General features: G+C 32.4%; 2 protein-coding genes across 2 annotated transcripts; both read right to left on the bottom strand.

Annotated features, from left to right (window-relative positions):
• Window positions 1–1,086: 1,086 nt before the first annotated feature.
• Window positions 1,087–1,455, bottom strand: LOC127130358 (uncharacterized). The gene has a single exon (XM_051059381.1). It carries the CDS (start codon window positions 1,453–1,455, stop codon window positions 1,087–1,089), a length of 369 nt encoding a protein of 122 aa, XP_050915338.1.
• A 10,419-nt stretch (window positions 1,456–11,874) lies between these two features.
• Window positions 11,875–12,315, bottom strand: LOC127130357 (uncharacterized). The gene has a single exon (XM_051059380.1). It carries the CDS (start codon window positions 12,313–12,315, stop codon window positions 11,875–11,877), a length of 441 nt encoding a protein of 146 aa, XP_050915337.1.
• Window positions 12,316–13,324: the final 1,009 nt, after the last annotated feature.

Below are 13,324 nucleotides of genomic sequence, written 5' to 3'. Positions count from 1 at the left end.
TTGTTGGAGATATTGGTGGGGAGGCTGCTCAGTAGCCTCGACGTTACCAGTTGGGCTTGGGGTTGCCATATATTGACTATCTTGTATACAACACTTGGAGTGACGACAGTATTTGAGACAAGACAACTTGCTGGTTATTTGAGTTTGTTACAGGTATGCTTGAAATTATTATTTATTGTTGATTTCTTATTTAATTGTTACAAATAACATTTCTTATTTATTATTTGTTATGTCTGTGTTTTGATATTAGTGCTGGATGTACGAGCATTTCCCCATCATCTGTGAGAGGATGGTGCAATATTTCCCAGTGAGGGGCCCATGGAGGGGGAGGCAGTCACATCTGGGTGGTGTTGCTGAGTACAGGAGGAGGCTTGATGCGTTGACTATAGATGATATCATTTGGACACCATACACTGATCATAGAGTTCATTGTGAGTTCGAGGAGTCTTCATTATATTTAGGTTATATGCGGTGGGAGACCATGGTTGCTAGACACTTGCCTGAGAGGTGTATGCGAAAGTATGGTTATGTTCAGAGTATTTCACGACTAGTTCCAGATATACCATATGCGGGTATTGATTGGTGGTTTCAAAGTAACTTCATCAGCTCTGGTCATGCCATTAGTGATCGAGCAGTTAGGGTTCAGCATCCCTCAAAGTGTGAGGATGGTTACTTAGAGTGGTACCTAATTGTATCACACCCTCGCATCATTCCATATGTTGAGGATTCGAGTGATGTTGGGTCTTCTGATGTGGGGGTACCTAATGATGATGTATCACCTCCGCCTCCTACAACTAATGTCGATGACCACCAGCACCTCTAGATGATTGCAGTTTTTATGGATAACCTCATGGATTTGGTGAACCCAAATGGCGAGGTTTATGTTGGATTAGCTCGGATTGCACACGTAGCCCGTGGGGGCCTATTTAGAGATATTTTATATATTATATATTATTTGTATATTACTCAGACATCTTCATAAGAAGCTTTTTTATTACATGATATTTCCATTCATGTTACATCAACATAAACTAACATTTGATAAACGATTACATAACTTTAAAAAACGATGATAAATAAGAAAACCTAGGCACTACCAAATGATTCTAGACGTTTCATCATCTTCATTATGTCGTCGACAAACCTTGAAATCTTAGCATCTAACTCGATCGATCCCTTTGTTATCCTACATCGAAATGATCTCCACATATCCTTCATATCTTCATTCGTCTTCAACTCAATAAGGTTGCATTTCACCCTCCCGTCAATATCAATCCAATCTTCACAAAACTCGATCTTTCTCACTTTTCTGTTTTCAGTATCGGCCAACAATTCATTCAACTTGGACGTTAGACCGACGAGAGATGTTGTGCCATCCGGAAGTCGAAACTTTACGGGAGGTGAAGCTCCGTTGAAGTACACTTTTGTCTTAATCAAAAATTGAGTAAGATACATTTTTTGAGATGCTTTTATCAAACAACAAGTCACCCCCTATTTATACTACTTTGAACTTACTCTGGACCACACAAAACTATCGATGCAATCACATCCATCCAAAATTGTCGGTAAAATCCTGAGCATTAAAAATTTCACATAAATAACGATACCGAAAATTTCATTTTGGTTAAAATTTTTGGTATAACCTCGTAAATTTCAAATTTCCAAAATTATTTGAAACATACTGGAAATTGTGAAAATCGGAAATTTAAAATACACTATCGAAAATTTTGTTCGTATCGAAAATTTCATTTTGGCCTACCAAAAATTTCAAACAAAAATTTCATTCAAAATACAATTAGGATCAGTTTTAACAATATAAAAGCATGGGGATGTCAGATTTAATTAGGGGGTGCCAAGTTAAAATCTAGTCCTAAAGGATCATTTATTTGTTATTTTTTAATAAAAAAATCTCATAATATTTATTATAAATAGTAACAATATAATTTATAAAATGTATATTTTAAATATAATATATTTTTAACTAATATATATATATATATATATATATATATATATATATATATATATATATATATATATATATATATATATATATATATATATATATATATATATATATATATATATATTTAAAAATAATACAAATTTGATATCGTTGAAAATAATACACAAATATTCCACGTAACACGGACTAGTAGAATATGATAAAATTGTGAAAAACTAGCATAATTTAATATTTATTTGATTATATTATTATGTAATACTTAACAAAAAATATTAATGTAATATAAGAGACAACATTTATGAAATTGGACCACTCAATATGTAATTTTTAGTGAACCAACACAAATATTAGAATAAATTTTTAGAATTTTTAGTGGACTTTATAAGGTGGACTAAAATCCTTTTTAAGATTTCGACTCTAATTTAAAAAAACTTTACCTCGTACCCGTACAATTGTACCCACATCCCTATAATTAAATTTTTTTGACCAAAATATCTTCATATAAATAGGGTATATTTTTCAGAATGGAAGTTTTTTCCATTTGCGCTTGAAGACTTCTGGAACAAACATTTTTGGATTTTTTTGGCATTGTAAACCGGAACACTAAGAGTAAGTCTTTCGGTTTACATATTGTATACCGGAACACTTATCAAAGTCTTCCGGTTCGCTGCATTTTTGGGGCATTGAACCGGAAGTCTTTTTAAAAGTCTTCCGGTTTGGTTGGCTGTGTACCGGAACTCTTTCTTAAAGACTTCCGGTTTGGATGAACTAAATCGGAACTCTTTTAGGAAGTGTTCCGGTAGTCAACCTTGTTTTTCTCCACACCGAAACTCTTCTTTGAAGTGTTCCGGTGCGTTTTTTTTTAATTTTTATTTTTTTTTAATTTTTAATTATTTTGTTACAATATTTTTTTGTAGTGGTTCGAAGACGAGGTGCAGATGGTAGGATTTCAGACCGCAGTTTAGGCTGAGGCGCATCTTCATCTGCAACAGAGCCGGCTGGATATCCATGAGGGTCGTACGATACGTCTTTTTTGGTGAAGTACGAGCATCATGTTGCTCGTCATTTATGGTTTGGTGAGGTAAATAAACGGGATATATTTGAAAATGAATAATAGTTGAATATTTTATATTGTGTTTTCTAATATGTGTTTTAATTGTTTTTACGAAAGAGATCCAAAGAAAGAGTTAAAGGTTGTTGGACATGGACGGAAGCTGACATCTAGGGTTCCACTGGCTCTTCCACAACAGGTGGAGAGTTGGGTATCTAGATTTGGTTTATCTTCACTTCAGAGAACTAGTCTGAATAAGATAGACATAAATCTTGTCTCTGCATTTGTGGAAAGATGGCTTCTAGAGACATCTTCATTTCACATGTCGTTTGGTGAAATGAGCATTACTTTGGATGACGTCTCATGTCTACTTCACTTGTCCATCAAGGGTGTCTTCTGGAGTCCTCAGGATGTCACGGAAGAGGTAGTTGTTGAACTTGATGTTGACTACTTAGGAGTGTCACAGGGTGATGCACAATCACATGTTCGTAGCTGCAGGGGTTCATATTATAAGTTAGAGTGGTATTGATGTTGATTGGATTGGTTACCATCAGAGCGTTATCACTGTGATCCGTCCAACTACCTTGGCCACCACTCCATCTGATGTAGAAGATGGTTATCTGAAGCGGTATTATTGTGTTTCGCATCCACGGTTGGTCCCTCCCCATCGTGACGATCCAAGAGAGGTACCAGTTCCTGTTTATGACGCCAGACCATCTGATCCTGATTGGGCTCGTGTATCTACCTTGATTCATCGTTATCTGAGACAGGTTAATGCCGAAGAGGAAGATCCACAATTTGCTGGTTTATTTGAAGATTTGCATATTTCTCGTTCACATTGATTTATGTATTAAGTTTTAGAACTGAATATAATATATATAATATAAAATTCATATTTTGATTACATATTTATGTTTTGAGTACATATTCATGCTAATATAGGCGTAAGTAATTGCCAATGTTGTAGACGTCCTGCAAATCCTAACATCCAAGACGTTGTTGTATGAGAACGAAACTTCTTCCAATCTAATGTGACCGGTGGCAACGGAAACCCCTCTTTCATGTTAACCTGATAAAGTGAAATAATTAAAATATTAAGTCATATAAAATATTAAGTGAAATAATTAAAATATTAAGTCATATAAAATAATTTGTCATACAAAATACGTACCTGAACCCAATGATTTTGGTTAACAAAACCAATGCAATAAATAAAGACACTTGGTGAATGTGCACCTACCTCTAACTCAACTTCCATGGTTAGTTTCCTCTAATGAGCACGAACAACATCTATGGGTATTGGTATACCACCTAGTGCGTATCTTCCTAACTCACAAGCACAAGGTAACCCATAAGATGTTCTAAGAGTACAACCACATATTTGCCTGTTAGTTCCAACATAATCAACTCTCAATAACTCTTCAGCAATACGTCTCAAAGCAACTCAAGATACGGAACCACGCAAATAACCATAAAAGGGACTTATGTGCGCGTGCTTAACTTCGTAAAAACTCTTTTGAAAAGAAGCTCTAATGTTTCCCAGTTGTAACCTCAAGTTGTTATTCATAGCTTCCCAACATTTGACCATGTCACCTATACTGTTTCCTAACATCTGCTTTAACTTCTAATGAGCAGATTCAACCCTAAAATTATTGAAAATAACACATAAAAAATACATAGAAAAATATCACATATACAAATATCACATATAAAAATACACATAAAAAGTTATAACACGTACCGATTAGTCATTGTGTTACCCAAATGTAGCACTTGATTAACCCATGCTCCAACAAATCTATGTCTATGTGGAGTCAACCATGTGTCTTTCACATAATTAATAAATTCACTATAATCAACACATGCTTGCTCAAGTTGATGCAACCGTTGACCATACTCAACCTCATCACTAGCCCAAACAATTTCCATCCATAATGTGTCTATCGTCTTTTGCAGGTCATTCACCACATGTTGTTTGCATTTGGCACCAACGTTTTTGTTAATGTGAAATCTACATAGCAAATTAATCGACCTGGGAAACACAATTTCAATTGCTTTCATCAAAGCAAGATCTTTATCTGTCAAAATCACTTGTGGGCACAAGTCTTTCTTCACAAACAACTCTTTTAGTTTCTCCAATATCCAACAAAAAATCTCTGTCTGCTCAGACTCCATATATGCAAATGCAACAGCAAAAGTCAACTTGGTTGATGTCATGCCAACAATTTCAAACAAAGGTTGTCTATATTTGTTTGTCTTGTAGGTGCTATCCATAACTAACACAATCGGAAAAATATTCAACAACTTAACTGAATCAGAATGGGCCCAAAATATCTCTCTCACAACTTCCGAGTCATCATTTTTTCTACTCCAATACACATAGCCTACATCCTCAATAAGCTTAAACAAATGTTGTATCTCACTTCTAGGACCTCTTATCTCTTTTTGTATCACACTCTTATGCTTGTATACTTGCGTAATCCGAGTGACGTTCTCAGGATCTCGGTCTTGCAAGGAAAGCAATATGTGTCTAGGTGGTACATGTCTCTTTGTCAAATCAACGACATGTTGCTTGTCATTTGTGGTCAACCTACCAATAAAGGAATGACCTTCTAATCTATTAGGTAAACCATGATTATGTAACCCACATTTTACATCAATCTTCCAACCAGACTCATCTTTCGCCAGATTCGACCTGATTTTAAATGGGCATCCACATTTCTTGGACGCACTTTGGGTTCCACTATCAGTACTCTTGTGTTTCTCACCTTTATCATAACCAAATATTAATTTGTTACTTCTCCCTCTCTTCCCTATTTCAGTATCTGAACAGTTACTTTATTATCGATTCCAACCTCTTTAATCCATCTGACCACCTCTTCTCGTGTACCAAATCTTTCAGTCGTTATAAACGCATCAGAAGTATCTACACATATTTGGGGAAGATTTTCCATTCTTGCACAATAATTTTTTTTAAAAAAAAACTTAAAAAAAAAACAAAAAAAAATGCAAACCGGAAGTCTTCAAAAAAGAGTTCCGGAATACATAAAACACAAACCGGAAGACTTCTTCAAAGAGTTCCGGTATGTGTCACTTTGTTTACCAGAACTCTTTCAATAAGTGTTCTGGAACGTGTCTTTTTTATTAAAGAACCGGAACTCTTTCTTGAAGTCTTCCAGTTCACTACTTAGTGTGTTCCGGATGTCTTTTGTGAAGTCTTCCGGTTTGGAAAAAATATATACTGGAAGTCTTTTTTCAGGAGTTCCGGAATGTGTAATTTTTGAAAGTTTCAACTGAATGGTAAAAATGAAATGGTAAATTGATTAAAACCAGTTAGGGGTAAAATTGATATTTTTAAAAAATTATAGGGGTATGAGGCTAAACGTAGGGATACGAGGTAAATTTTTCCTAATTTAAAGGTTGAAGTCTTATATTTTATCGTGCTTGACCGTCCGACCTATATGAGCTGAGGTTATGCATACACATTCACCAAACACAATTTTGTTAATTAAATTTACTTCTTTCCATGTTTTCTAAAAAATTAATGAGAATAATTATTAATATTAATTATAATTTAATATAAAAATCATATAAATAATAAATTTCAGTCATTAACAAAATAATTTAAAATAAATGGTTTTGTAAATAAATTTTAATTTTAATTTTTATACAATTAATTACTTTTAGTTGTAAATAAAAATAATACAATTATTTACGTTTTATTACATAAAAAGGCAGAATGATTATAATACTACAATTTTAATTTTTACACAATTAGTTATTTTTATTTGTTTTTCTCTAAATGAATTGCTAAAGAGTAACGGTTAGAAAAAAAATTGGTTATACAGGATACAATTTGTGATAACAAATTAATTTTTTTATATATTTTAAAATAAAATTAAGAATAATTGTAATAAATTAACTATACTTTATTATCAAAACCACACACGGGAAAATATTTATGATTTAAAAATTTGTTAAATTAATTTTTTTTGTTAATATCATCATCATAAAAATGAGAATAAATACAATACACAAACTATAAATGAGAATAATTAAAATACATCAATTTTTTTTTTTTTTGCATTTCAATTCTTTAAATATACTTGTATATTTATAATATTTCTTAATAAAAATTGGAATTATTATATTATACTTTCAGCTTATTATAAAATGCTAGACATACGAAATATTTGATACTACAAATTAATTAATTAATTAATTATAGAGATTAATCATAACCGTTGGATATTGAAACAAATTTGACTTTTATTTTAAAAATTATGAATTGATTGTATAAATTTTTTTACACTAACAATACATAGTAATTAATCTCTTAATTATATTTATATTATATTTATATGTGTATATATCGTCAACACGAAAACATGTACAATTATAATATATTAGCAATAATTTTTGCACATAATTTTTTAACTTTTTCAAATCAAACACTAGAGGAGAGGAGTCATTAACATTTATAATTTATATATTGAATGTGATATTTATTTTTCATTGAATAATACTATAAAAAAAACTAGATAAGTTTAAGTGAATATAAAAAAATTTGATATCAAATTTTTGTATTTTATTAATATAAAAAAAATGAGACGAATATTTATGAAAGGTAATCATAATATTTTAGTGCATGTTTTCAAAACAAAATCATGATGGTCATATATAATCATTCAATCCAATTATTTTAAAACTATATAATCATTTAGTGACAAACAATACTCATCTTCTAGTACACCATGGAATATGGAACAAAAGGATAAGACATAAAAGGACAACCCCATTGACTACGACATTAACTTTAAACGAAACTGTAACAACCCAATTTTAATATTTATTTCTTATATTATTATTATTATATTTTATTTTATTTATTTAGAGTGTTAATTAATTAATTGGTTGTTAGGTAGGATAATAATTGATTATATTAATTAATTTGGTGTGTTAATTAATTATTTAGTTGATATGAGATATAATGAATAATTGAATTAATGAATTTGGTGTGCATATTGAGTTGGTTTAATTTATTTGAATTAAATAGAAATATTATAATACTAGGTCTTATTGGGCCTAATAATTAAATTAGAGGTATCATCATTTAGGCTCAAATATAATACTAGGATATAAGAGGTGAGGAGAGTGAGAAGTAGGATTCATTTGATCATTTGACGGCAACAGAGAAAGAAAAGAGGAAAAGTAAGGAGAAGAGGGGAAGAACAAGAGAGAAGCTAAGGTTTCTAGAAAATTGAAGAGGTAAGGGGGAGAATTCTTATTATTATGGATTAGTATGATTGGGCCAATTGGTAGAAATATGTTTACGTTGAAATCCCTAAATTTCATGGTTTTGAAATTGTTAGGTTTTGATGAGTATTCTTGATTGTGGTGATTTAATTGTGTTAAAACTGAAAATTAACTTTATTTTACTTAGAGTATTGTATGGGTTATAATTTTCTGAGCGTTTGACTTTTTACGGAATTGAAATCGGAGGTCCGAAAGTCCTCCAACGATGAAAAACGCAGTAAATTATGCATTCTGTTTTGTGTTAACCGGTTACCCTCTGAGCGTTAACCGGTTACTTGCCAAAAATCTGCGCAGGAAATTGCATTCTGTTTTGCGTTAACCAGTTACCCTCCGAGCGTTAACCGGTTACTTGCTAAAAACCTGCCCAAAAGTTGATTCTGTTTTTGTGTTAACCGGTTACCCCCCGAGCGTTAACCGGTTACTTGCTGTTGAAAAATGAAAAATTGAGATTTTAAAAGTTGTATTCATTTGAAATGAAATCTAGTGTGCGTATTTGATAATTAGCCTATATTTGTGAATGATATATTGTTATGAATGTGTATATGTACCATTGGTGGATAATTCATCGAGTTAAATTATGGTGATATGTTGAATGTTAAGATGGTAGAGATGATCTTAATTGCATATGTGTTGGTATTTGTACATTCATTCATGGCATGGTCGACTTCATGGTGGAAGCGGTGAAACTGTGGGTTCACATGGTAATAGACGTTGATCCTTGAATGGAAATAGGCGTAGCAGACGTTGATCCTTAATTAGAAATAGACGTAGTGACTTTGATCTTGTCCGGATCGGAAGCGTGGCTTGGATTCTAGATATTGAATCGTAAAGCGGTGAAACGTTGGGTTCACATTGCGGTACCACATGCATAGAATCACATGTCTTGCATTGAGTCACATTAGAGTTATGTGATAATTGAAGGTTTGCATTGATGTGATTGTGAGGTGTGTATGAGATATAGTAATTGAATTTGGTGATGTTTGGATACATAATTTGGCAAAATATGTGATTATGTGATAATTGTAGTTATGTGTATAATTGGGAATATAGTATTGGATTGTAATATTATACTCCCTGAGTTTTTATGTGTGCTTGAAACATGTGAAGTAAATGTTGGTTAATATTATTGACATGGTTATACAAGGTGTCATGAATTCCGTTCATTGTTGATTTAATCATTGTGCTTTATTATACTTCTTCATAATGATTTGAATTCTCACCCTTCTGTTTGAATGTTGCTTTACATGGCATTGTGCAGATACTCCAGAGTAGTATTGCGGAAGTAAGTGGACGGTAACTCACTCGAGATTAGCTGGAGAGTTCCGGTGCTTTGTTTTAGAGACTAAGTAGTGAGTCAATGCTCTGGTCATGTAACACGGGGTAGATTGGTAGTATTGAACTCATATCTGATTTGGATACGTATTATGTTATTACTTGTGAACATGTTTATGTGAAAAATGCGGTTTGAGAGACCATAGTGCCAAATATTCTGGATATAGTTTTAGTTATCTTGAGGAGGTTATTGAGAGATGATCATGGTATGGGACATGGATCATTTTATGAAATACATGAGTATTCATTATTTTCCGTTGCGAACGCATATTCGTGAATATTCATGATAAGTGAAATGTGTTATTTTAAATGACCAGCTGTATTGTATATTGTCGATGTGACGCCCTTTCATTTATATGCGTGCTTATTTACTCTGATTATATGTTAAGTATTTACTTTGATTATATGTTAAGTATTTTGGAATATGGAACAAAAGGATAAGACATAAAAGGACAACCCCGTTGACTACAACATTAACTTGTTAAACGAAACCACTAATGATTGTAGTCTTAATGATATAAACTACAATTTTGGAATATCTTTATTTTGGCTAATAATCAAGAGTGCCAAAATTCCATCCAAGCGAGGAACATGATACTCTGAAGATTAGATAGATTTCTAATCTCTACTAACTGGAATGGAAAATTATCTCAATTTTATTGTTCCCTAACTCATCCATTTTCATTTTCCTTTTTCCATCGAATTGTTCCAAAAAAAACTATGAATATATTATTTTGTTCAAAAATAAATTTAATCTTATAAAACAGTTTCATTTATCTTCAATATTACACGAAAATTAGAGAATGGTATTTGAAATATGTCAAAAATAAATTTAACCTCATAAAAAAGTTGCATTTTTGACTTCTGATTTTAGAATTTTTTACTTTTTTCGGCAATTTCGTACAAAAATTGAATTTATGACAAAAATTACAATTTTTAACTTTTTCTGATAAAAACTTTACCGTAATTCACAAAAATTCATATAGAGATTTTCCCAAATCCCATTTGATTGCCCAAATTATTGATATATTTTATGACTGTGATCATACGGGATTTATTCCTTTTGGTCACTAATCTTAACAACGATCTATGCTAAAAACAATCAAATCATACATGTATAACATATTACACAAAAATTCACAATCATATATATACATATATATATATATATATATATATATATATATATATATATATATATATATATATATATATATATATATATATATATATATATATATATATATATATATATATATAACACTTTTGAGATCTTAGCATATGATCGATGATCAAACGGGTTAGGCAAACCCCAATTAGCCAAAATGCAGAAACACAAAAATACAACTTGTGGGAACGATAAGAAAAATAAGGTTAAGGGACTAAAAACCTTGAGCGTTGATGAGAAGATAAGAGAACCCTCATCATCTTGCTGCCTAAAATCCACCTTACAGGAAGTAATCCTCCATAACTTAATTGAAGCTTTACAAATTCTCCATGTTCCTCCCTCCAAAGTTCTCTCTTTCGACTTGCAGATGCGCCCTTTTCCAAAAGTTCCAATGTTTTTGTGTTACCCTAATTTCTAAAGCTCGCGAGTTGAAATGTATAGCTTCAATTTATTCCTATTTTGATATTTCACCTCTACTTACTCTCACACTTCCCAAGTGTTACGTTAACATTCCAAACCTAAAAAAAATATTTTCTTTTTATTATTAAAAATAATCACAATTAAATCATTATTTTAAAATATTTAAATTAAATAAATATTTTAAAATATTCGAATTAAATAAATATTTAGATTAAATAATTATTTAATTAAAACCTTATAATTAATTCCCAAAGCTCTAATTATTTATATTTTTACTAAATATCTTAAAATTAAATAATTATCACTAATATTCAAATAATTATAATTTTTAAACGCCACGCTCTAACTCAATTATCTCGGTAATTATTAAATTACCAAAATACTCTTATAACAACCAAATCACTACAAATAGTACAATTAATCAAAATAAATTATATCACGCACAACAATCAAATATTTTAATATTTAATTAAAATATTAAAATAAATTAGGGGTGTTACAACTCTCCCCCACTTGAAAAGATTTTCGCCCTCGAAAATTATCTGACGAAAATAACTCTGAATAGGATTCCTTCATTTGACTCTCAAGCTCCTAAGTCGTACTACCTCCACCAGGTCCTCCCTAAACAACCTTCACAAGAACAATCTCCTTGCCACGTAGCTGCTTCACTTCTCGATCTTCAACCCGAACATGTGATATTTCAACAGTCAGATTATCCCGAACTTGCATATCGTCCATTTGGATTACGTAAGACGGATCATGAATATACTTCCTGAGCTGTGACACGTGGAAAACATCATCTAGGTTCGAAAGAGATGGGGGTAAAGCCACATGGTAGGAAACAACTCCAACCCTCTTAGTAATCTGATATCGTCCAATGAAGCGAGGAGTAAGATTCTTAGACTTTACTGCACGACCAACATCGATCACAAAAGTGACTCTCAGAAAAATATGATCACCCTCTTGAAACTCAAAGTCCTTTCTCCGCTTGTCGTGATAACTCTTCTGCCTACTATGAGATGCCTTCATTTTCTCTTGAACCATTTTAACTTTCTCAGTCATCTGTTGCATAATCTCGGGACTAAATACAACACTCTCTCCATAATCATACCAACATAAGGGGGTCATTCACCTCTTACCATACAGATCCCCAAAAGGTGTCATACCGATACTAGAATGATAGTTGTTATTATATGTAAACTCAATCAACGATAGATAGTTGTCCCAAGCACCTCCCTACTCTAAGACATAAGCCATTAACAAGTCCTCTAGAGACTGGATAGTCCTCTCAGTCTAACCATTTATTTGTGGGTGATAGGCAGAACTAAACTTCAATCTAGTACCCAGAGCTTCCTGTAAGCTCTCCCAAAATCTAGAAGTGAATCTCGGATCTCTGTTAGAAAGTATACTCGACGGAATGCCATGTAGCTTCACAATAATACTAATGTATATTTCAGCCAACCTCTGTAATGAAAAACTAATCTTAATGGGTATGAAATGGGCCAATTTAGTCAGTCGATCAACAATAACCTAAATCGAATCACCCCCCGGAGTATTCGGCAACCTATTCACAAACTCCATCAAGATATTGTCCCACTTCCATTCAGGTATATCCAATGGTTGCTTCAGACCAGACGACTTTTGATGCTCAATCTTCGACTTCTGACAAGTCAAGCAAGCATAAACAAACTGAGCAATATCTTGCTTCATACCCGTCCACCAAAGTCCAAAACCTCCTCTTCATATCTTGGTACATCTTAGTAGCCATAGGATGAATACTCAAGCTACTTCTATGACTTTCCTCAAAAATCATATGCTTCAGTTCTGACACGTTAGGCACACATACTCTATTCTAGAATTTCAACACACCATTCTCGTCGACTCTAAAATCCCCATCTTCATCCTACCCAACGAAGGATAGTCGATCAACCAAGTTTTTGTCTAGCTTCTGACCTTCTATGATATCATCGAGAAAACCACTAGTAAGCTTCAACATGCCTAATCTCACACTACTAGGAGTCACCTCTCACACTAAGCTCATACCAACTTGCATGTCATTGCCTTCGGCGTC

This window comes from Lathyrus oleraceus, chromosome 3 (assembly GCF_024323335.1).
Source record: "Lathyrus oleraceus cultivar Zhongwan6 chromosome 3, CAAS_Psat_ZW6_1.0, whole genome shotgun sequence".
Classification (NCBI taxonomy): Eukaryota; Viridiplantae; Streptophyta; class Magnoliopsida; order Fabales; family Fabaceae; genus Lathyrus; species Lathyrus oleraceus.
Note: the sequence above shows the minus strand (reverse complement) of the source record. Positions and strands in the feature narration are given on the sequence as shown.